Source organism: Protomyctophum parallelum, assembly GCF_964188405.1.
Source record: "Protomyctophum parallelum genome assembly, chromosome: 3".
Classification (NCBI taxonomy): Eukaryota; Metazoa; Chordata; class Actinopteri; order Myctophiformes; family Myctophidae; genus Protomyctophum; species Protomyctophum parallelum.
The window spans coordinates 23,612,091-23,637,951 of NC_139698.1; the positions used below are offsets into that span (position 1 = coordinate 23,612,091).

Sequence of the window (25,861 nt, forward strand, 5' to 3'; positions counted from 1 at the left end):
CTGCGGAGGATGAGAACAGCCAGCCCCAGTCCCAGGATACCAAGAGGGAAGAAGAACAAGTTGAATGTTAATGGGATTGTTTTTGTTTGTTTGTTTGTTTCGTTTGCAGCACTGCATGTGTTGTGATGTATACATTCTAGTATGCATGCATGCAGAGGAAGCACTACCTTGACGTATTTTTATTTTTTATGCCTTACGGTGAATCCGAGATGACCGAACCGAGTCTCGAGGAAAGCCACTCTTCGGACAAGAATTATGATGTTATTCGATCTTGATGGTGATACAAAAAGTCGAAATCCTTCCGTCCCCCTCGAATGAAATGCCTTATCCAACACTGTCTGACTGGGACTATACAATCGATGCGACTTTGTCCTTTTTTTTTGTTCTTGGGTACACAGTACACATACACAGAAGATGTTTAAAATTACCTTTTGCTCAACAAATCTCCACGTTGCATGTCAGCGTGCATCCGTCCGTCCCCAGAAGAGCAAAGACTTTATTATGAACTGATAGAACTATAGGGTAGAGTCACCGTAACTTTATATCACAGCAACACTACTCTGTACCGGCCAACACGATCTATGTCTCCGTCAGTCCACGAAGACGGGGGTTAGAAAAACACCTGAATCCTAGCGAAACATTCTATGAACATTCTAGGACAATAGCTGATCTACGATCTCTGGTGAGCTTGTAGATCAGCTATTTTCTGTGGAGATATTTAGTGTAGAGGGACAAAAGGAGGGGGACCTCCTACAGACCCCAGGGGGGACTCCGCTCAACTACGTTTTATAGGGTTTTAAGCACCCGAGATGATTCTTGTTTTTTCTTGTTTTTTTCCCGTTTTTCTCATGAAAATGCCAGTCACGTTTAGAGCAACACTGAAGGATCAATCTTTTCAGGGTGAATACAGTCGTAGGATCGATGGAACTGTTGAACAGTGACCATGACCGATTATGTCTTTGTTGTTTTGTATAATCTGCCTGTTTTTTCTTCTTCTTAGAAGATGGATGCAGCATGATGTTGATGATGTTAATGTGTTGATCTCGGGACGTATAACTGAAACATTATCGAACGTTTATTGAAAATATTGCCTGAGAAAAGCCGAAGCTTCTCCTGTTCGTCGTGGCTTTTTAGAGGCTGGCTCACTTTTTGAGTGATCTTCTAGAACCTTCACAACCATTGACCCCTCACTGCTAGTTGTCCTTTTATTTTGACTCCAGACATGGTCACTTTCTCTCTCTCGTATTCTGCCTTGGAGAGTGTAATATCAGGAGACTTTTCTTTCTTTCTTTTTTTTACCTCTGTTGTACGTGTATGACAACAGTTGTAGTGGATATTTTAGTTTGTTTTGGAACAAAGCAGGACGTGGAAACACTAGCATGGGTTCTAGATGTGTAGATGGACCGCAAGATCCTGGGTGTTAATTTATAACCACATTGACCTGGAGTCCCTATTTTGGGCATGTCGTCATGTTGATTTTAAGGGCAAAACAAATAAACTAAAGAAGGGAATAATTAACTAAGGGATGAAACAATTTACATAATATTATTTCCCCCTAGCAATAATGAAACATTATTCTTTCGTGGTCCCAAACGGCACGGAGCAGCAAAAGACATAAATAAAATGTTCTTTTAATCATGGAACACAACAACCGAGTAGCCTGTCTCAGAGGCATAACTTTCTGTAAGTTTTTTTTTTTTTTGCAATTATTTTTAAATGGTCTCAATGAGATTATAGATCAGCTAGTTTTGCTATGTGTTGTATCATGAATAATGTATGGCTTACATTGGTTAAGCCCCATTTTATAGTTTTTGAAAATGTTTGGAATGTGTTTTAAATCTTTGATCATTTTTGAAAGTCTTTGCCTATAATGACAAGATGGGGACGGCCAGGTTGAAAGTGGTTAGCTCTAATGGGTCTGTTTTTACACGCTCGGGCCACCATTTTGCGCAGCTTGTAACTAATGTTATTAGTTAAAATAGTGGAGAAATACCAGATCTGCAAGCTCACACAACGCGTCGCTATGGTAGGCTTAGGTCGGCTGTTTTCACTATCTCAAAGGGTTTTTCAAAATCTTCTAAATAAGATCGATGATAAGATTACTCGTTAAGACATAACACAATGCGCATAATGGGGCCTTTGGAGTTCAATTAACACTTCAGACTTTAGCCTACTGTGAAACATTAGGTAGAAGAATACCAGAACAAGTTAACTGCATATAGGGTAATGATTTGTCTGTTGTATGAAATGAATCACATGATATGAGATGACCTACAGTAGCAGTAGAGGGAGCGGGAGGGGTGGCGGGGGGACACTGAATTAGACTGCACATAAGTTTTTAACGGGTAGGATTCACTGATTTATTCTGAATCTGTTTGTTGGCAGCTCTGAAATCCCACCATAACTCAAAGTAAAATCAAATTTTCTCCCCCAGTACATGCATACAATTTGAAATGTAAAAGAATAAGCCTTCTCAAAAACTCCTGTTCAGATGTCACGTCACTCGATCATCCCCTGGTTCATGGAGGTTTTTCTCTATGGAGAATAACATGGGCTTAGAATCGTCTCGTATAAGAATTGTGGTCCAAAAATCAGTCAGTCAATCATGTCCGTTTCTAGAGAAAATGTAACTAATTTCAGTAGCAATAGTGTTTTCTCTTAGTCAGTTGAGTCTTCATATCCATATGAATGTAACGGCCCGGGATGATTCATTTATTTTTCAAAAACTGTTCTTATATGAGGCGATCTAAAATCCCCCTAATGGGGAATACAATGCAAATAAAATGTGGACTTATCGCCCTCTACCGATATTGACATCAGACTTTGGTGCCCTATGACTGTGTATCAACTATTTTAAGTGGCAAGAAAAAAAATCTAAACGGTGAAATCAACCAGAGTAGTAAATCATGCCGGTATTCTTGGTTCAACAGGCAGCGTTAAGCCTAATTTTTACTCCATAGTACATCGGTGTTGCTTGCTTAAAATAGCACGTTTCAATCACGTTGAGAAGCGACACATTGTTAGTCTTTTAATACGTTATTTTCGACATGCAACATTGTTGTGCAGTGGCGCATACATCAATCTTCAGATCTCTGCTCTGAATTAGCGGCCTTCATCTGTAACCTATCCATTACGTCTTTAAAAACCTAAGCTCTGCTCCTGTTGAATCTAAAATTGCGTGCGTACTGTAGCTACCATGGCAGAAACTGTACACTTGCATATCGGCTGAGTCTTTGTATACATTTCTAGAATGAATAGAATTCTGCTTGTGTGCTCGTCAGACGCAACAATGATGAACCAGATGTTTATTTGTGGGTATCGTTCATTAACAAGATGCTGTGTTTTTATCCAGTGCCATCTCCCAGCACCAAACAAGAGCCTGATTTATATTTAGATGCGGGCCAGTGTTGCGTGCAACAATAGCAGATCCATAAGCTCACACTGCATATCGGGAGATGGGGAACCATGTAGACGTCATCATCTAAGCGCCAGCTTACACTTTGATCTATTTCTAGCGTGCGCAACCAAGTATAAATCAGGCTTATTTATTGGTCAGGTCTTGGACAAATACCGTTGTGTTCTTATGCCTTCCATTGTGTGATATTGACTCCACACTACTAGTCCATCCATGGCCTTGAAAAGGCCGATTTGTATTTTATTTTATGCTGTAGGCAGACTACTCTCCAGTAATTCCACTGTACTTAAAACACATTTAAAAAAAAGCAGAGCAGAGAATTTCTGATCTAGACGGCTATCATTACAAAATGCGAGAATCTTTATAAACTTTCAATTCATGTATTGCAAAAACCCTGTTTACTCAATATTAAGAGATTTGTGATGATGACCTGCTGGACTTTTTTCTTTAGCCTTGAATTGGACCACAATGTTGAGGAGGGAGGTGTACATCAAACACCCGCCCCTCCTTCATCGATAGTGCCAGTAAAATGTCTTGTCTATAGTCAAACTGTCTGTAAGGAAATTGTAATTATTTACTAAACTGATGAAATATATAATATACGTATATAATGTACAGTTCATAGATATATATGGTTTTGAATAAATTTAACTTGGGAAAAAGTTCTTGAGCAAAATCCTCTGCTGTGTTTTTTTCTTTTCTTTTTACCTCACCACCACAACACGTTTCCTCATGTTGTGTAGAACAGGCTGTGAAATGTTGGGTTTCATGCTCTGGACAAGAGGAAAATGAGTCTTATCAACAACATTCTTTGGATATCTGATGCCATTGTGTTAAGATGACCTAATATATACACACGGTACACACTATCATTCGTCTGGTGTTTCACTCGGGTTGCAAATACAATAACAAGCATGGAGGAAGGCCTATTAAAGAATTTGTCAAGCATTCGTGGCATGACGTTCACGTGCAATATTTGCCTGTCCTACTTCCTCTCTCAATGTTCTCTCTCTTGTCTTTTAGTCACTTTGAACCTGGCTTCCCTATAATAACAGAATGCCAAAAATAGGGACTGAAGCTGGACCGAAGCCATATTCTTGGGTTCCGATCCTGATTTTGGAGAGTCCAAGAACGCCAATGTTTTGACCGATATTTTGCGACTTGTGCATCTGCTATTTTTTTTAACATTTTTGATAAATGATTGAATTCTTGAATGATGCATTCTCGAAAGTGTTTTTGAATTTTCTAACAAAAATCTCTTCTGGGGTTCCCTAGCACAAAACATTTTCAGGTGGGGGTCCGTGCAGCCTTGACACGAAAACGTTACCGATTTAGAAGGCATTTGTAGATTCGACCTCCGGTCTTGATGGGTTAAGGTTGTTCTTTTTGTCTTTGGCACTGAACACTACATAACAACACATCTCTCGTTTAGGTCCTGAGTCACCGGTTGGGAAACCCGTTGGTGAAGATGTTCACCTTGGGTGCTCCAAGAGAGAGTTGGAGCACCTGGGGCTGTTATTACCAACCCCATTATTATAACCCCATTCCAACAGTGACACAGAACCCAACCGGTTCTGTGTCACTGTTGAAATGGGGTTACTGGGCTCAGAGGAGACCACAAACACAATCCATGTCAGATGCTAATGCTACGCTTCCATTGTCAATCGAGAGTATTAAGTTCCTCCTGTCATTATGTTTGCCTTTAAAAAAGGACACTTGTATGTTCACACTGAGAAATATAACTTTTTACTATAATTTGTTCACCATTATTATTGGTATTTTAGTTTGAGGGCCTCCAAGTCAAGCTCTCCCTCCTCTCTGGCTTTCACTTGTGATGTCATGTGGCAGCCAGTGTTTGCTTTAAGCATCTCTCCCCCATGTGATGGGTCATTACACAAATACACAAAAACAAATATGATAGAATACAGATACACATCTCTAACATACACACATGCTAAATCTGGATAAAAAGATCACACGTTGAAGTGAGTATAGCTCTCTTATCATCATACATCACATTCCGTGCTCAGCCAATCAGCTAAGCACATTCCGTGCTCATACAGACACATAGCCTACTGTACACAAAGCTGTGCATGGGAGTGGCCGCTCAACAATTATGAATTTCTATCGATGTTATTTACCATATGAGATTGACCTAACAACAAATGTTGTTTCTCGATGTATTAGTTTGGCAAAAGTTGACAACGTAACACAGCCAAGGAAGTGGCTCTGTCTGGTGGTTGCCTGGCTGGTTTCATATTGGTGTTTGTAACAGTTTAGAAAAGCAATAAGCCATGCGAGGTCCGAGGTTACCTTGTGCTTTATATGTCTGAGAGGGTTGGCCCTCACACTGGGGGGGTTCACCTTCTCTGACATGTTACTGATGCTTCCTGCATCATGCAAGATGAGCTCTCCCAAGCCAGAGCTGGGTCCTGATCTCAGGAAGTAGAGATTTCATTAGTGATTTCATCATACTGGCAGCGCCTCGAATTTGTTGGGGGAAGTCATGACGATCAGACACACAACCCCTGCACGTGCCTACTCCCATCCTCGTACCACATCATCCATGGCCGCCATGTTGTGCCAGCTCACCACTAGCTATGCCAATGCTGTGCCACGGCCTGATGTGCCCAGTCTGTCCAGTATCCTCCCAGCTAGCTGCAGATGTGCAGACTCCCGAGAATGGGCCGAATCCAGTGCTTGATTCAGCTCCTGCGTCAATTCTCAAACGGACAGCCTTAATTCTTTGGGATTCAAAGTGTTTTTGTTTGTGTTCATTTGTTCTGTTGGTGTTTACTTTGGCCCCAACATGTCGCCGGGTCTCACCCACTGGTCAAACTGCTCTTCTGTCAGGTAGCCCAGTTCTACGGCCGTAGCCTTTAGTGTAGTGCCCATCTTATGGGCCGTCTTTGCAATGGTGGCTGCTTTATCATAACCTATGTGTGGGTTGAGTGCAGTCACCAGCATGAGAGACTCGTCAACCATCCTGCTGATCCTAGCCGTGTTGGCCTCGATTCCTTCCACGCAGTTGGTCGAGAACGAGACGGACGCGTCGCCCAGTAACCGCACCGAGTTCAGCACGTTCTTAATAATCAAAGGTTTGAAGACGTTGAGTTCAAAGTGTCCGTTGCTGCCGCCAATTGTTACTGCTACGTTGTTCCCCATCACCTGCGCCGCTACCATGGTTATCGCCTCGCACTGCGTGGGGTTCACCTTCCCTGGCATGATGCTGCTTCCCGGTTCATTCTCGGGCAAGATGAGCTCTCCCAGGCCGGAGCGGGGTCCTGACCCCAGGAAGCGGATGTCATTCGCTATTTTCATTACGCTCACGGCCACTGTATTTAAAGCTCCACTCAGCTGCACCAGGGCATCGTGAGCGGCCAGGGCCTCAAACTTGTTGGGAGCCGTCTTAAAAGGCAGACCCGTGAGAGCTGCGACAACGTCAGCAACTTTCTCAGCGAAGCCGATGTGGGTGTTGAGTCCCGTGCCGACTGCAGTACCGCCTGCTGCCAACTCGTACACCCTGGGCATGGCCGACTTCACCCTCTCTATGCTGTATTTCACCTGCTGCGCGTAGCCGCCGAACTCCTGCCCAAGGGTGAGCGGCACGGCGTCCTGTGTGTGTGTGCGACCAATCTTGATGATGTCTTTGAATTCCTTTGCTTTCGTGGCCAGGCTGTCGTGGAGAGTCTGCAGGCCGGGCAGCAGAACATGGTGCACCTCTGTGGCTGCGGCGATGTGCATGGCGGTGGGGAAGGCGTCGTTGGAGCTCTGGCTCTTGTTGACGTGATCATTTGGGTGAACGGGGTCCTTGCTGCCAAGCTTTCCTCCCATTATCTCGATGGCCCTGTTGCTGATCACCTCATTGACGTTCATGTTTGTCTGCGTTCCAGATCCAGTCTGCCACACCACTAGAGGGAAATGGTCATTCAGCTTTCCAGCTGCTACCTCATCCGCGGCCTGGAGAATGGCGTCTGCAGTTTTGGGGTCGAGGCCGTAGTTCCTGTTGACCTCGGCAGCAGCTTTCTTCAGGATGCCGAAGGCCTTAATGACCGGGATTGGCATCCTCTCACTGGGTCCTCCGATCTTGAAGTTCATGATGGATCGGACCGTCTGGGCACCGTAGTATTTGTCAGCCGGCACTTTGAGCTCCCCGAATGTGTCCCGTTCAATCCTGTATTCTGACGCGGCCATTCTGGAGGGAGTTTGAAGTGTGGGGCTGTGCTTTGTAGTGGCTAGGTGCCTTTGCAAAGCTGGGAGACTGCAGCTTAATCTGTGGACACTGCGCAGAGAACGATACATGAGGGTGGTGAGGAGAATCTCAAGACTAAGTAACAGGAACTCGGAAGTACAGGAAACAGGAACTCGGAACAGAGTCTAGGAATTCACTGGCAATAAAGAAGTTGATGTTTATGGTGGCCAGTGGTTCTAGGTGCTTCTATAGGTGCTGGTGATGTCACACTCTGACATCACTGAGTCATCACTATGACAAACCACTGGGATTGAGAGACCCTGATTATGTCACCACTGTTGATGTACACAAACTGTTGCTCAACAGTTTGTGTACATCCAGGTTTGTTTATATTAGGTCGCCGTGGCTACTCAATAAGACTATGTTGTTACGGTGTGACCAGCTCGTGAACACTATTTCTGAATGACTGAGATCTTTTGTAAAGTATACTGATGGCAAATAACAGAAGACATATAACACATTATTGTCTGCTGTGTTGCTTTTCGATGTGTACACTGTGTAATTTTATACAGGTATCTAAAGAGTAAAAAGTACGTTTCTGAACGTGCCAAGTATCGCGAGACGGTCTACTGTTTCCTTTATGACCGCCAAATCTCGCGATACTCCGGAACAGAAACGATACCTGCTGTTTAAATCCTCAAATAAAATGATGTATTGTGCACTGCAGAGTCTGCACATCGAAAAGCAGGGGTCATGCCTATGTTCCCTCAGACCTATGTTCCCTCAGCCCTATGTTCTCCCATTCCAAAACAGACCCTATGTTCCCTCAGCCCTATGTTCCCTCAGCCCTATGTTCCCCCATTCCAAAACAGACCCTATGTTCCCTCAGCCCTATGTTCCCTCAATCCGATAAGTGTAATAAATGTAATAGTGTAATAAGTATAATAGTGTATAGTGTAATACAGACAGCATTTTTTCCCCAATGAAATTGGCTGACAGCTTGTCTCGTCTCGTCATAATAATAGGTTCATAATAATTACTAAAATGAATTAACTTATAATTATATCGGTCTGCCTCATGGTGGCGCTATAACAGCCCACTTTACGTTTTGGCTTATAACTCTTGCACCATATCGTGTGTACGGTTGCAAGTTGGTCATCTCCGTCAACTTTTTGCAAGATTCTATAACCTGGATGTGGCGGAGCTTGCTATGACTCACATAGTCCTGGGTGTCGCCTCTAGACGAGGCAGGTCACGTACATAGACTTTTAGGTTGGGGTAACTTATGTGAGTTGACCCTGGTATACCTATAGGCCCGCCACCACCAATAACCATGATAATACAGCAGCTATCTGCACCCGGGGAAATCACTTTGCCAGCTTGTGAATGTGATGGACATTTCCATTAATATTTTATTTTTGCCATGGACATGCAAAACAAGTGATCAATGATATTACCAGAACACAAATGTATAGCCTATAGTACTAATTGACTCTTGACGTGTCATAGTGTCTACTACTCTACTCTATTCCACTGCGCTACACATTTTAAAATAAGTCATTTATCAAAACTTATTTTTAGGGAAAAGCCGATCTACAAGCTCACAACACATTACGGCATGTTGTGACCTTGTAGATCAGCAATTGTCCTTTCTTCTTAGCCTATAATGACATGCCCAAAATTGGGATTTCAGGGTTAAAGTAGCTATATAGTTACCCAACTTACCCAGAAAGACTGGGAAGTTATCCACTGTATACTGGTGGCCGTCCTGAGACAGGCATTATATGTGGCATAATACATGGTCCAAGTATATTCCATGTTTGGGATTTCAATAAATGGGTCTTATACAGTAAGTAGGCTACAGTTGCAGTCCGAGAAAGGGACACTTAGCTGCAAAGGTGAATGGGTGCGCAGTATACTTAATATTAGGTTATTGCAGATGGCCTTTCAGAGGACAGTGTTACTTGGGGACATGAGGAGACAGGAAGTTCTACAGGCTAAACTAGTTTTGTTTGTCAACGTAGCTTAAATAGTTGGTGTCAGTTCATTAAAGTGTGTACTCTAGGTTGATGAGACAACTATGCAATGGAAACATACCTGAGATTCAAAACAGATAATTAAGTACATGATGAGTGATTCATGAAGAAATGTCAGGATTTAAAGGAATGTTTCACTGTTTACTGTTTCACTGTGTTGTTGTGGAGCATTTGCTATAACAAAGTAGATAGACTAGACCCCATGCAGTAGTGTCATTGCTGTAACTTGGCATCTGTAATGTGTTCTGTTGCTGCAGGGTGAACTACTGTATGGGTAGCATTATAGTATAATTGATGCCTTACAGCCCCCTGAGGCTGAGGGAACATAGGGCTGAGGGAACATATAGGGCTGAGGGAACATATAGGGCTGAGGGAACATAGGCCTGAGGGAACATAGGGCTGAGGGAACATAGGGCTGAGGGAACTTGGGTACGGTCCCGAAAAGCAAGTGATTAGAAAACAAACTGTGATATGTCGTCTTTTATATGCCTGAACCGATTATATGACACAGGTCTCAATTGTTCATGTTCGTTATGAGCTGGTCCAGGGGTTAATTAGCTTACCCCCACAAAAACACATGACTCTATCAGTTTATACATTGGCTCATATACCTTTGCACTAAAAGTGCTCTGTACGTACAAGTGTAGTATTTAAAATCTACTTGAGTAAAAGTAAAAAGAGTATTGGAAATTTGGCATCAATCTTACCAAAAGTAAAAGAATCATTATGCAGAAAGTCCCATTTCGCAAGTTTTCAAATGTATGAAATGTATACAACAGCAGTTCACAATGCAAAGTTACTTATTTGGCTTTAAATTGCCAAAGTATATAGGTCTGAAGAGTTTTTTTTAAATTATAATCTAAATCTACAAAGTAACTATAGTAAATAGTCCAGTAGTAAAAATACCTAAAACTTTTACTTAAGTAGGCTACAGTTATGTTTGAATGTTGTTACATATTTTTATCACAATTATGGAAGCTATTTAGCTTTTTTGTGTTTTATCCTTCAGGTATAGCCTACAACTACCGTACATGCTCATGTGCAATGTCGGTCAATACAAATATCAATCAAACAGATGGGCCTAGTACCTCCCTATAATTTTATGAAAAGTTGTCTCTAACTGACAGACTGACACAATGACAGATTGTTTGATCTTCAATCTGTCAGTTTCTCCAACTAGTGTTCACCAAAAATACAAGTTGAATGCCATACATAATAGGTATTGATTTTTGTTGAAGTGCTGGCTAATTCTCGCCAGCGGGTGGTGCTCAAGTTAATGTGAGTTGCAGGGAATGTATACTGAAATTGTAGCCAGCAGGTCAGGTGTCATCTGGTGTCTCCAATCTGTAAAACAGTCCATTTAGGGGTGGTTTCACCAGGTAGGCCTATCTCCAATCAAGTAAACATTGTCCAGTAGTCTACGCATAGCACAGTTTAAACACACCTAAAGAACAGAAGTCAGAACAGAAGCTTTGTATTGAAACAACATCAATGTGTTGTTTATGGAAAAGTATTGCCTGTGAGACTACAGTTAGGTCTATTCTCTGATTCTAACAAGTCTTAGAAGAGAGTTTTGAAAGAACATTTAGGCATTGCAAGTATTTAGACGTAGATTTCAGCTAATGTGCATCCATGTTTTAGTACACAATTATGTGACATCACTTATTTTAGATACATCTTAAATATAAAGACATATAAGAGTTTGTGTCTGCATATCTGTGCTGATTGTTGAAGTCGGCAGAGGAGGTGGAACAGTTGCATCAAATCAGACCTGATATCGGATTAGCATCTGTTAAATTGACATTAGATTATGTTTGTAATGTATCACGATGCAGGTTGATGGACTACATGCTGGCCACTGATGTGTGCAGGTGTGCCCCTGGCAGGCCTCTTGCCAGGGGACTCTTCCACACCGAGAACCATGTTGACAAAATTATAGGCTATAGGTTTTTCACTGGATATTTTATCTCTTTCAGACCATTCTCTGTAAACCATACAGGTGGTTGTGTGTGTGAAAATCCCAGTTTCTGAAATACTCTGACCAGCCCAGCATCACCAACCATGCCACATTCACATAATCACCTTTTTTACCTCATTCTAAAGGCCTATTCATAGTCTGGATTTTCGGTGGTGAGGTGACCACTGCTCCGGTGGTGAGCTGACCACCGGAGCTGAAATAACGTTGAGCGGTGGTGAGTAAAAACAGAGAAGGGCTGGAGCGGTGGCGGTGGTTTGCTCTTCACCGTGGCTCGTGACGTCATGTAGTTCGGTGGTCACCTAACCACCGGAAATCCAGACTATGTATGTATGAGCCTTAATGCTCGGTTTGAACTGCAGCAGATGGTCATGACCATGCGTACGTGCCTAACTGCATTGACTTGCTTCAGTGTGAAATGGGCATTAAGGGCTCCTGCATCTTCACACATTTATATATTGACCTTTTTTTGAGCGGTGCTAACCGCTCAAAACATGTGGCTTTGTGGGTAAAACTTTCTGGTTCTAAGGAGCAGAAAAGTGCACCTGACAAAGGGGCCTGGATGTGTGTATATAATTTATATAAACAAAGCAAAAGGTTCAGTTTTGCTTCCTACCCCAGGTGCATGGGGTCCATGGGGGGCTCCATTTATCCCCATAGGATCCCACACTAACAGACCTCCAGGCTGTTAAGGGGCCGTTCGACCAATCTTATCCGATGCACAGGCCTTCATCTGAGGGAGGGGGAGGCTCTGTGTGTCTCCCCATAGGATGGGCATGTCAAAATGAGCAACAAATAATTATTTCAATTATTTTTTTGAAATAATTAGAAAAGTTTTGAAAACAGGGTTTTTAAAGCAGAACGTCCACCCTTTTTCCAACCTTTTTTCCCAACAGTCTTTTTACAGACGTGGTCAAGTGGGTGCCTGTGTTTCAGACAGTAATTCAAGTGGCACTGGTCACATGTAACTGGAATCATCTCCTTCTGTTTGCAGCCTCCTTGTGAACACTTATTTGTAAAGATCTTTTTGTTTTTCTGAGCAGGGTCCGACTTGCAATCCCGATCAATATGTTCCCCAACTTTGATGTCGGCCATTTCTCCTCTCTTGACTGGAATGGGAGTGTTGCACAGAGGACACTGAGGGATCTGCACATCCTTCTTGTATGCGGACGTACACTTGTGATTTGCATAGGCGAAGTGGTCCTTACAGAATGTGGCTTTGCAGGAATCACATCTCAAGGGAAGGAAATCCAACCGTTTGCAGGATGTATAAGAGCAATGCTCTCCTAGATCTGGAAACTCCATTATACAATTTCGAAACAGCCGCAACAACAGAATCTAGGAGATCTAGGAAGCCTGAAAACAGTTCTGTTTATCTGTTTAAATGCAGAATAGTAGCCGCCTGCATAGCTGTGTGTGTGTTGTGATGTCATCAATGATGTAGGATGTATGACACCATGGGCTGTATTTTGCGTGTCTTAAGTACCAGGTCTTATTCCCAAACTTGAGTAAACTAAAGACCTGGAGGCGTGATCAATGCCATTTGGCTATTCTGAGTGGCCAAAGAGCATTGATCACACCTCCAGGTCTTTAGTTAGTGTGGTTGCCCGAATGGGCAACCAGACTCTTGTAACTGTGACACTTTATTATTTCACTGGAGTAGTCTTTATTTTGACGCTTTATACCTCCCACACTGTACGCTGTACGCACTTGAGCCATATGTCAAATTGACCGGAAAAATCGGGAATCGTGTGCTTGTATTTTGTTAAGAGAAATGTTGTATAGTTTAATTGATATGAATTTATTAGTGAATTAAATTTCCCCATTGACATGAATGGGAAAAGGCAAAAATTCACATTCAAGTATTTGTTCCTCGGAGACTGTAATCACTATAGTTACAAAACTTTTAGGGATAATTCCACATTATCCCTAAAATTATTTAACCTTAAAATTTTATCGGTCGGCCTCATGGTGGCGCTATAACAGCCCACTTTACCTTTTGGCTTATAACTCTTGAACCATAGGTCGTAAAATAAATAAAAAATTTCCCTGGATTCCTTGGGTCATGACGCATCTCCCCATATAGGCCACGCCCATTTCCGCCATGATAGATTTTCCGCCATTTTGAATTTTGTCCAAAACACACTTTTTGCTTTTCCTCCTACAGATTTTGTCCAAATCTCACAGAAATCGGCACACGTGATCTCTGGACCCATCCAATTAAAACTGAACTGCAGAATTTTGAAAGTGCGTATCGTTCGGCCGTAATCGTCTTCCGAAGTTAGTAGGAGGGGCCTATATCACAAAAAATGCCATAAATCACGAACGGAATGTCCAATCCATCCCACATTTCAATCACATGTCAAAGCAATTCCATTTTCATCCATAGGGGGCGCCGCAAATGCGAGAAATGTAACCGTTTGTCGCAAAAACATGAATTTCGGGGGTTAAATCCCCTCCGAATTACTTACGCATGATCTAAGGCGTGACTTGAAATTGTAATTGGCTGGCAATACTAGTGGGAGGGGCATATGTAAGCCACTGCGGCAACCACACTCTGCAATTTTTTTAAATTTGTGATGCCTTTGACAGATGTTTGTAGAAGTCGTTCAGTTATTGTTAAATCATTTTGTAATTAACCTCTTAAGTCCTACATAATATATACACTTAGTCGCACAACAATGTTCAATTGTAAAAATGGCTGATCTACAAACTCACAACACAGCATTGTGAGGCTGTTTTTGAACATTTGTAAAGGATAATTTCACATGTTTCAAGTGATTAAAGGATGGATGGCTTTTCTGGCATTTAATGTGAATCACCACCAGCCCAGGTGAAATGTATGCATAGTTCTTGTGAGGCTGGAATCTATTTTACAGTATGGCTCTAGATGCGGAACATAGAAATGTTATGTCAGATTTTCACATTCAGAACCGTGTTAATCAGACCAGTGTGTGTCCATGGTATGAATCTGATCTCAGGTCAGAATGGGTTAATCAGACCAGTGTGTGTCCATGTGGAAACCTCGTATGAATCTGATCTCAGGTCAGAATGGGTTAAATACTAGCCTACTGAAGTTTCACTTGTAAGTTTGGGTAAGAAACTGTTTTTTTTTTGCAGAGACTTTTTGTCTAATCACGTGGTCTGGTTCTTTATTTTCTTTACTTTATACGATAAAGCGTCCAGTACAGGAGTTATGTACAATTTGTCAATTTGCAGGTATTTAGAACAAAATTATAGACTCAAAATCTATACATGCTGCAAGTGCTCCGTCTTCCAATAAATAAGGTTTATCAAGTAGAAATACATGTTTGGTTATGGTGACATACATTTTGTGCGTTGTACATTTACATGACATTGGCAGTTATAAATAAAATTGATATAAATTAACATGTTTTGAGTACTGAGTTATTTCACCGAGCTGGTCAGTTCAGGTGAAGAAGTTTAAATGGTTTAATGTTTGAAATTATGTTAATTAATTTATTATTAGCCAAATTTGTTTGATACATATCAAGTAGTGTCTAATGGGGGTCTAATGGGGGCTCAACAAATGTGGATTTGGGAACAACTGCAGACTGCAGTACAGTATTACGTTATTAACAGATCCCTGATTGATCTAAAACGAATCCACAAATCACCAACAACACAGCAATAAGGCATTAAAACGTTTCCTTTGGAAAGTCAGAAAGTGACGTGCAAAATAAAAAATAAAATCTGCCAATTTATACACACTATGTTACACGTATACCGACGGTAGGATACCGTGTCTTTTAGGGGCGTTTCTGTGGTCAAGATAGGGCTTTTTTTTGGTACTGTAGCCTACCTGTCAGTTCTGCTGCTGGAGTCGGGTCTTCATGTAGGCTATAGCCTATGTGGTCTTCAATGTATAGCCTATGTGGCGTGAACACTAAATCCAGGCTAAAATCGCGAGATAGTCAGCAAGTCATTAATTACAGAAGTATTTCACACACCTTTGATTCGCTGTAATAAAGGAACTAAAAGGTGATCATGAAGCAGAGGGAAACACAAAAGTCAGTTGGCAGCGCCACAGCCCAGCGACACCCACGTTGTGGCCAGAAATGTCACTCCGTTTGTAAGCTAAAGGATCCCACATAATGTAGGTTTGTAATAATGTTGTTTTTTGATGAATTGAACAATGTGGACTTTTGATGAATTGAACAATGTGGACCCTCTAAAACAAGTGTAATGCTTAATTGGGTCGTCCACTCACAGTTAACAGTCTTTGTATTGAGTTTGTGCTTGAAATGTACTGTAATTCTACAAACTATTAATAAAATATTTAAATCAATCAATCAAACCAGAGCTAGACTACACCATGATATATTATTAGGAGTACAATAACTTTGCATTGTGAATAAAAAGGTATAGCCACAGTGGGGTTGCAGTGTAATGTAATGCTGAAGGTTTAATCACAGGGCTGTCTGCTTTATGTACTATGATTAAACGTGCATTCTGGTATTGTTTGAATCAATGATTGAGAAAAACATCAGAGGGGTTTGAACCCGTGAAGTTATATAAAGTTTAATTCAAAGTCGGGTGTCTAAACCGCTAGACCACTGAGGAAGCTGCCAGGAAGGGGACTCATGTCTGTATTGACTATTTATAAGCCGTGACGTAACCCGCTTCCGGGTCTTACTCAAGAAAGCTCCACGTCCTCGCGGGCGTGGCCTCACGTCATACCCGGAAGGAAGTGCCGCCCCCCCTCAAAACAAGAAAGCTCCACGTCCTCGCGGGCGTGGCCTCACGTCATACCCGGAAGGAAGTGCCGCCCCCCCTCAAATCAAGAAAGCTCCACGTCCTCGCGGGCGTGGCCTCACGTCATACCCGGAAGGAAGTGCCGCCCCCCCTCAAATACGGAAGAGACGCGTGGAGGGGGTTTTGCTCAGTGTTGTTTTGCCACGTCACCATGTCGGTCGTCGTCGTGTCCGCAGCAAGCAGGTACGTTCAATGTTATTTAATACTTAACGTTGTTGTTGTTCAAACATCTGTGATCACTTTATATGTTAACTTGTTGTGATGTTTATATATTATGTTCGTGCCACTCTGTAAAACCGTGTTCCAGTAGCCCAATGGTTACTCTCGGCGCCTAGTAGACAACAGGGCCCGGGTTCGAGTCCCCATCGAGGACTGAGAGTTAGCTTCATTCTTACCAAATTAGCACAATTGTTTTAGCTTTTCTCGTCGAGGTCCATTATTCATTCAGTATTTGAGCCTAAAAATGGTGGTCCCGTGGCTCAGATACGGAATGAATAAAGGACCTCGACTTGATGCAAACAAACAGTGTTGTGTTTGTTAAGAAGAAAATAAACTCGGTCATCGACTGGGAAGTGAACCCGGGCCCGGATGTTCACATACCATCGGCTTAACCATTCGGCTACTGGATCATGGTTTTATAAAGTAGTAGTAGTAACATATATGAACACAACACAGTAGGAACAAAGCATTCTGGGATGCACGCTAGTTCGTTAGCTAGCTAGCGTGCTGCCGTCGTGAACGTGCACAATGATAGTCAACGGACCAGCGCGTTCATGTGTTTGGGGCCAGGCTGCAATACCTTCATTCGGCCACTATGTCCATTTCGCCTCAGGGTTTCCTCTGGGTGCCTTCTCTATTCATAATATACTCTATGCTCACAATGGTGGTCCGTGGCTGAATAAATAATCGACTAGAGGTGAACAGAGTAGTGTTTAGATGGTTCTGTTATGACTGCATGCTGTAGTGTTTAGATGGTTCTGTTATGACTGAATGTTGTAGTATTTAGATGGTTCTGTTATGACTTCCCCTCTGCATGTTGTAGTGTTTAGATGGTTCTGTTATGACTTCTCCTCTGCATGCTGTAGTGTTTAGATGGTTCTGTTATGACTGCATGTCGTAGTATTACTATTTAGATGGTTCTGTTATGACTTCCCCTCTGCATGTTGTAGTATTTAGATGGTTCTGTTATGACTTCTCCTCTGCATGCTGTAGTATTTAGATGGTTCTGTTATGACTTCTCCTTTGCATGCTGTAGTATTTAGATGGTTCTGTTATGACTGCATGCTGTAGTGTTTAGATGGTTCTGTTATGACTGAATGTTGTAGTATTTAGATGGTTCTGTTATGACTTCCCCTCTGCATGTTGTAGTGTTTAGATGGTTCTGTTATGACTTCTCCTCTGCATGCTGTAGTGTTTAGATGGTTCTGTTATGACTGCATGTCGTAGTATTTAGATGGTTCTGTTATGACTTCCCCTCTGCATGTTGTAGTGTTTAGATGGTTCTGTTATGACTTCTCCTCTGCATGCTGTAGTATTTAGATGGTTCTGTTATGACTTCTCCTCTGCATGCTGTAGTATTTAGATGGTTCTGTTATGACTTCCCCTCTGCATGCTGTAGTGTTTAGATGGTTCTGTTATGACTTCTCCTCTGCATGCTGTAGTATTTAGATGGTTCTGTTATGACTTCTCTGCATGTTGTAGTATTTAGATGGTTCTGTTATGACTTCTCCTCTGCATGCTGTAGTGTTTAGATGGTTCTGTTATGACTTCTCCTCTGCATGCTGTAGTGTTTAGATGGTTCTGCTATGACTTCTCCTCTGCATGTTGTAGTGTTTAGATGGTTCTGTTATGACTTCTCCTCTGCATGCTGTAGTGTTTAGATGGTTCTGTTATGACTTCTCCTCTGCATGCTGTAGTGTTTAGATGGTTCTGTTATGACTTCTCCTCTGCATGTTGTAGTGTTTAGATGGTTCTGTTATGACTTCTCCTCTGCATGTTGTAGTGTTTAGAAGGTTCTGTTATGACTTCTCCTCTGCATGCTGTAGTGTTTAGATGGTTCTGTTATGACTTCTCCTCTGCATGTTGTAGTGTTTAGAATGGGGGTGGGCAACTTTGACGATAGAGACTATATTTCCACAGTCCACTATATTTCCACTCTCACTCCAGAGGGCCACGTTGCATATTACTGTTGTAGCAAAAATAGCCGATGTACAAGCTCAAAACGCGTCGCAGTGCAACGCGTTTGGGGCTTATTGATCAGCTATTTTTTCCCCAAGACGGTGGATTGTGGCCCATGCCTTCCTGCTGTTATTTGTCATGTTGGTGTTCTCTATATCTTTTCGTCCTGGGCATGACGTTAAACTGTTCCGTTCGAGAGGACCGGCGACCCTCGAATGTAAACAGCCACGAAAGGAAACTATGTGTGTGTGAGGTGTTCTCTATCATTTCATTCCAGTACTACTACTTTGGGTAGTGGCTGGACGTTTGTGTAGATATTGAAAAGGAGGGGGCGAGCAGGCTACCTTGTGGTAGGCCGTTCTTTTGGGCTTTCCATTTACTCCTCTGGTCATTTAACTGGACATAGAAGCGCCTGTTGTTGAGGAGGCTTTTCCTGACCATTGTGCGGTGTTGGACAGTGTCGTAGGCAGCAGAGAGATCTCTGAATGCTGCTCCAGTTATTTGTTTTCCCTCAAACCCATCCTCAATGTGTTGGTTGAGGTTGAGCTCTGTCCAGCACAGGAGCGGCCAGGACGGATACCACCTTGGTCTTTAGTCAGCTTGGTGTCTATGAGTGGCAAGAGGCGTTGGAGTAGCAGCCTCTCTTCTAGGTGATGCAGAGGAGGGAAATGGGTCGGTAGCTCTTTGTGGATAATGGGTCTTTGCCAGGTTTAAGGATTGCAACCACTTTGGCCTTTTCCCAGACAGAAGGGATGGTTTTCTGTGCTATGCATGTGTTCAGCATCCCCACAAGCCAGGTCTTTGCGTTGGGTCCCAGGTGCTGTAACATTTCTGCCAGTAGGTCATCAATCCCTGCTGCTTTTCCGGGTTTCAACTTTCCCATTGCAGTTTCAAGTTCTTCTAGGTCGAAGGGTTTGGTTTGAGGGCTGGCTGATTGTGCTTGGTCTGATACCACTGCGCAATGGTATTCTCCTGTGGGTCGGTGGCGGTCTTGGTCACAACTGGTGGCCAACAGTTGTAACCAACACCGCCACCGACTCACATAGAATACCATCGCACAGTGGTATCAGACCAACCACAATCAGCCAGCCCTCAAACCAAACCCTTCGACTTAGAAGAACGTGAAACTGCAATGGGAAAGTTGAAACCCGGAAAAGCAGCAGGGATTGATGGCATACTGGCAGAAATGATACAGCACCTGGGACCTAACGCAAGGACCTGGCTTGTGGGGATGCTGAACACATGCATAGCACAGAAAACCATCCCTTCTGTTTGGAAAAAGGCCGAAGTGGTTGCAATCCCTAAACCTGGCAAAGACCCATTATCCCCGAAGAGCTACCGACCCATTTCCCTCCTGCATCACCTACAAGCTCTATGAGAGGCACTAACATTTCTGAACAGACTATATTTACATCAATATGTCTGGGTCCCCACCTACTCACTCAGGGTTGACGTGTCACACCTGCAGTGATGGGAGGGGTACCAAAATGTGGTGTTTTGATTGGTTGATGGGGGCACTCCCTTAGTATAAAAGTGTATGTTTTGTGTACACATGACCTGATGAAGATCAAATAGATCGAAACGTTGTCAGTATTTCAATACAGAACGTTTTTTTTATACCTGTGAAGTGCGGGCTCCATCCAATACCTACACCAGTTGTGATGCAACAGAGTTTGCTGTGACCGTTGTGAATTATGGGTGGTGTGGTTTTTGCCAAGACGGTGGATTGTGGCTCATGCCTTCCTGCTGTTATTTGTCATGTTGGTGTTCTCTATATCTTTTCGTCCTGGGCATGACGTTAAACTGTTCCGTTCGAGAGTACCAGCGACCCTCGAATGTAAACGGCCACGAAAGGAAATTATGTGTGTGTGAGGTGTTCTCTATGGGTTGGGTTTCAGGTGGTTGTATTGTAGTAGCTTGACATTTCTTGGAGGGCACTTTCAAGGACAGACTCAATCTTCTGGAAGTCTGCTTGTTGGGTCGTAATGCAGAGGTTGTCGGCGTAGATGAAATGCTGGCATTAGGCATTGGGTAGTGGCTGGTCGTTTGTGTAGATATTGAAAAGGAGGGGGGCGAGCACACTACCTTGTGGGAGGCCGTTCTTTTGGGCTTTCCATTTACTCCTCTGGTCATTTAACTGGACATAGAAGCGCCTGTTGTTGAGGAGGCTTTTCCTGACCATTGTGCGGTGTTGGACAGTGTCGTAGGCAGCAGAGAGATCTCTGAATGCTGCTCCAGTTATTTGTTTCCCCTCAAACCCATCCTCAATGTGTTGGGTGAGGTTGAGCTCTGTCCAGCACAGGAGCGGCTGGGACGGAAACCAGCTTGGTCTTTAGTCAGCTTGGTATCTATGAGTGGCAACGAGGCGTTGGAGTAGCAGCTTCTCATATAGCCTTGTAGGTGATGCAGAGGGAAATGGGTCGGTAGCTCTTTGTGGATAATGGGTCTTTGCCAGGTTTAAGGATTGCAACCACTTTGGCCTTTTCCCAGACAGAAGGGATGGTTTTCTGTGCTATGCATGTGTTCAGCATCCCCACAAGCCAGGTCTTTGTGTTGGGTCCCAGGTGCTGTAACATTTCTGCCAGTAGGTCATCAATCTCTGCTGCTTTTCCGGGTTTCAACTTTCCCATTGCAGTTTCAAGTTCTTCTAGGTCGAAGGGTTTGGTTTGAGGGCTGGCTGATTGTGCTTGGTCTGATACCACTGTGCAATGGTATTCTCCTGTGGGTCGGTGGCGGTCTTGGTCACAACTGGTGGCCAACAGTTGTAACCAACACCGCCACCGACTCACATAGAATACCATCGCACAGTGGTATCAGACCAACCACAATCGGCCAGCCCTCAAACCAAACCCTTCGACTTAGAAGAACGTGAAACTGCAATGGGAAAGTTGAAACCCGGAAAAGCAGCAGGGATTGATGGCATACTGGCAGAAATGATACAGCACCTGGGACCTAACGCAAGGACCTGGCTTGTGGGGATGCTGAACACATGCATAGCACAGAAAACCATCCCTTCTGTTTGGAAAAAGGCCGAAGTGGTTGCAATCCCTAAACCTGGCAAAGACCCATTATCCCCGAAGAGCTACCGACCCATTTCCCTCCTGCATCACCTACAAGCTCTATGAGAGGCACTAACATTTCTGAACAGACTATATTTACATCAATATGTCTGGGTCCCCACCTACTCACTCAGGGTTGACGTGTCACACCTGCAGTGATGGGAGGGGCACCAAAATGTGGTGTTTTGATTGGTTGATGGGGGCACTCCCTTAGTATAAAAGTGTATGTTTTGTGTACACATGACCTGATGAAGATCAAATAGATCGAAACGTTGTCAGTATTTCAATACAGAACGTTTTTTTTATACCTGTGAAGTGCGGGCTCCATCCAATACCTACACCAGTTGTGATGCAACAGAGTTTGCTGTGACCGTTGTGAATTATGGGTGGTGTGGTTTTTGCCAAGACGGTGGATTGGGGCTCATGCCTTCCTGCTGTTATTTGTCATGTTGGTGTTCTCTATATCTTTTCGTCCTGGGCATGACGTTAAACTGTTCCGTTCGAGAGTACCAGCGACCCTCGAATGTAAACAGCCACGAAAGGAAATTATGTGTGTGTGAGGTGTTCTCTATGGGTTGGGTTTCAGGTGGTTGTATTGTAGTAGCTTGACATTTCTTGGAGGGCACTTTCAAGGACAGACTCAATCTTCTGGAAGTCTGCTTGTTGGGTCGTAATGCAGAGGTTGTCGGCGTAGATGAAATGCTGGCATTAGGCATTGGGTAGTGGCTGGTCGTTTGTGTAGATATTGAAAAGGAGGGGGGCGAGCACACTACCTTGTGGGAGGCCGTTCTTTTGGGCTTTCCATTTACTCCTCTGGTCATTTAACTGGACATAGAAGCGCCTGTTGTTGAGGAGGCTTTTCCTGACCATTGTGCGGTGTTGGACAGTGTCGTAGGCAGCAGAGAGATCTCTGAATGCTGCTCCAGTTATTTGTTTCCCCTCAAACCCATCCTCAATGTGTTGGGTGAGGTTGAGCTCTGTCCAGCACAGGAGCGGCTGGGACGGAAACCAGCTTGGTCTTTAGTCAGCTTGGTATCTATGAGTGGCAACGAGGCGTTGGAGTAGCAGCTTCTCATATAGCCTTGTAGGTGATGCAGAGGGAAATGGGTCGGTAGCTCTTTGTGGATAATGGGTCTTTGCCAGGTTTAAGGATTGCAACCACTTTGGCCTTTTCCCAGACAGAAGGGATGGTTTTCTGTGCTATGCATGTGTTCAGCATCCCCACAAGCCAGGTCTTTGTGTTGGGTCCCAGGTGCTGTAACATTTCTGCCAGTAGGTCATCAATCTCTGCTGCTTTTCCGGGTTTCAACTTTCCCATTGCAGTTTCAAGTTCTTCTAGGTCGAAGGGTTTGGTTTGAGGGCTGGCTGATTGTGCTTGGTCTGATACCACTGTGCAATGGTATTCTCCTGTGGGTCGGTGGCGGTCTTGGTCACAACTGGTGGCCAACAGTTGTAACCAACACCGCCACCGACTCACATAGAATACCATCGCACAGTGGTATCAGACCAACCACAATCAGCCAGCCCTCAAACCAAACCCTTCGACTTAGAAGAACGTGAAACTGCAATGGGAAAGTTGAAACCCGGAAAAGCAGCAGGGATTGATGGCATACTGGCAGAAATGATACAGCACCTGGGACCTAACGCAAGGACCTGGCTTGTGGGGATGCTGAACACATGCATAGCACAGAAAACCATCCCTTCTGTTTGGAAAAAGGCCGAAGTGGTTGCAATCCCTAAACCTGGCAAAGACCCATTATCCCCGAAGAGCTACCGACCCATTTCTCTCCTGCATCACCTACAAGCTCTATGAGAGGCACTAACATTTCTGAACAGACTATATTTACATCAATATGTCTGGGTCCCCACCTACTCACTCAGGGTTGACGTGTCACACCTGCAGTGATGGGAGGGGCACCAAAATGTGGTGTTTTGATTGGTTGATGGGGGCACTCCCTTAGTATAAAAGTGTATGTTTTGTGTACACATGACCTGATGAAGATCAAATAGATCGAAACGTTGTCAGTATTTCAATACAGAACGTTTTTTTTATACCTGTGATGTGCGGGCTCCATCCAATACCTACACCAGTTGTGATGCAACAGAGTTTGCTGTGACCGTTGTGAATTATGGGTGGTGTGGTCTTTGCCAAGACGGTGGATTGTGGCTCATGCCTTCCTGCTGTTATTTGTCATGTTGGTGTTCTCTATATCTTTTCGTCCTGGACATGACGTTAAACTGTTCCGTTCGAGAGGACCGGCGACCCTCGAATGTAAACAGGAGTAGCAGCCTCTCTTGTAGGTGATGCAGAGGAGGGAAATGGGTCGGTAGCTCTTTGAGGATGATGGGTCTTTGCCAGGTTTGGGGATTGCAACCACTTTGGCCTTTCTCCAGACAGAAGGGATGGTTTTCTGTGCCATGCATGTATTCAGCATCCTCACGAGCCAGGTCTTTGCGTTAGGTTCCAGGTGCTGTATAATTTCTGCCAGTATGTCATCAATCTCTGCTGCTTTTCCGGGTTTCAACTTTCCCATTGCAGTTTCGAGTTCTTCTAGGTCGAAGGGTTTGGTTTGAGGGCTGGCTGATTGTGGTTGGTCTGATACCACTCTGCGATGGTATTCTCCTGTGGGTCGGCGGCGGTGTTGGTTACGACTGTTGGCCACCAGTTGTGATGCAACAGAGTTCGCTGTGACCGTTGTGAATTATGGGTGGCTCCCTGAGGTCCTTGATCGCCATTGGGTCCAACAGTGGTCATTGAAGCGTGCGCACACATGCACCTACACACGCACAGGCGCACATGCGTATGCACACCTGGACCTTTAAATGAACAACAACACAAAAACTAAGGCACTGGTGTCGGACTTCTGGTTTACCGGAACGGGGTTCAACTCCCTGCAGTGCCCTGCTCAATGTGTTGTATTTCATTCATTGGTCCATGGTCTCAGAGGTCATTGAGCGGCGCGCTATAGTGCGCGATTCTTCATCATTGTTGAGGATTTTAAAAAAAGGTGAAAATCAAGGAAAAGCAAAAGGCTATAGTCCATGGTCACGGACCACATACTGGTCAAGGTCATTTATACTGGTGAAGATCATTTACTAGTCTTATGAAGGTCATTTATACTGGTCAAGGTCATTTACTAGTCTCATGAAGGTAATTTATAATGCCTTCCTGCTGTTATTTGTCATGTTGGTGTTCTCTATATCTTTTCGTCCTGGGCATGACGTTAAACTGTTCCGTTCGAGAGGACCGGCGACCCTCGAATGTAAACAGCCACGAAAGGAAACTATGTGTGTGTGTGAGGTGTTCTCTATCATTTCATTCCAGTACTACTACTTTGGGTAGTGGCTGGACATTTGTGTAGATATTGAAAAGGAGGGGGCGAGCAGGCTACCTTGTGGTAGGCCGTTCTTTTGGGCTTTCCATTTACTCCTCTGGTCATTTAACTGGACATAGAAGCGCCTGTTGTTGAGGAGGCTTTTCCTGACCATTGTGCGGTGTTGGACAGTGTCGTAGGCAGCAGAGAGATCTCTGAATGCTGCTCCAGTTATTTGTTTTCCCTCAAACCCATCCTCAATGTGTTGGGTGAGGTTGAGCTCTGTCCAGCACAGGAGCGGCCTGGACGGAAACCAGCTTGGTCTTTAGTCAGCTTGGTGTCTATGAGTGGTATGAGGCGTTGGAGTAGCAGCCTCTCTTGTAGGTGATGCAGAGGAGGGAAATGGGTCGGTAGCTCTTTGGGGATGATGGGTCTTTGCCAGGTTTGGGGATTGCAACCACTTTGGCCTTTCTCCAGACAGAAGGGATGGTTTTCTGTGCCATGCATGTATTCAGCATCCCTACGAGCCAGGTGTTTGCGTTAGGTTCCAGGTGCTGTATAATTTCTGCCAGTATGTCATCAATCCCTGCTGCTTTTCCGGGTTTCAACTTTCCCATTGCGGTTTCGAGTTCTTCTAGGTCGAAGGGTTTGGTTTGAGGGCTGGCTGATTGTGGTTGGTCTGATGCCACTGTGCAATGGTAATCTCCTGTGTGTCGGCGGCGGTGTTGGTTACGACTGTTGGCCACCAGTTGTGATGCAACAGAGTTCGCTGTGACCGTTGTGAATTATGGGTGGCTCCCTGAGGTCCTTGATCCCCATGGGGTCCAACAGTGGCCATTGAAGCGTGCACACACACATGCACACATGGACCTTTAAATGAACAACAACACAAAAACTAAGGCGCTGGTGTCGGACT

At 43.9% G+C, this 25,861-nt stretch overlaps 1 protein-coding gene across 1 annotated transcript; it reads right to left on the reverse strand.

Annotated features, from left to right (window-relative positions):
- Nucleotides 1–6,208: 6,208 nt before the first annotated feature.
- On the reverse strand, nucleotides 6,209–7,717 carry LOC310855638 (fumarate hydratase, mitochondrial-like; the record flags this gene model as incomplete). Its single annotated transcript, XM_083760731.1, has 1 exon — nucleotides 6,209–7,717. The coding sequence occupies one exon, from the start codon at nucleotides 7,715–7,717 to the stop codon at nucleotides 6,209–6,211; it is 1,509 nt and encodes a 502-aa protein (XP_083616857.1).
- Nucleotides 7,718–25,861: the final 18,144 nt, after the last annotated feature.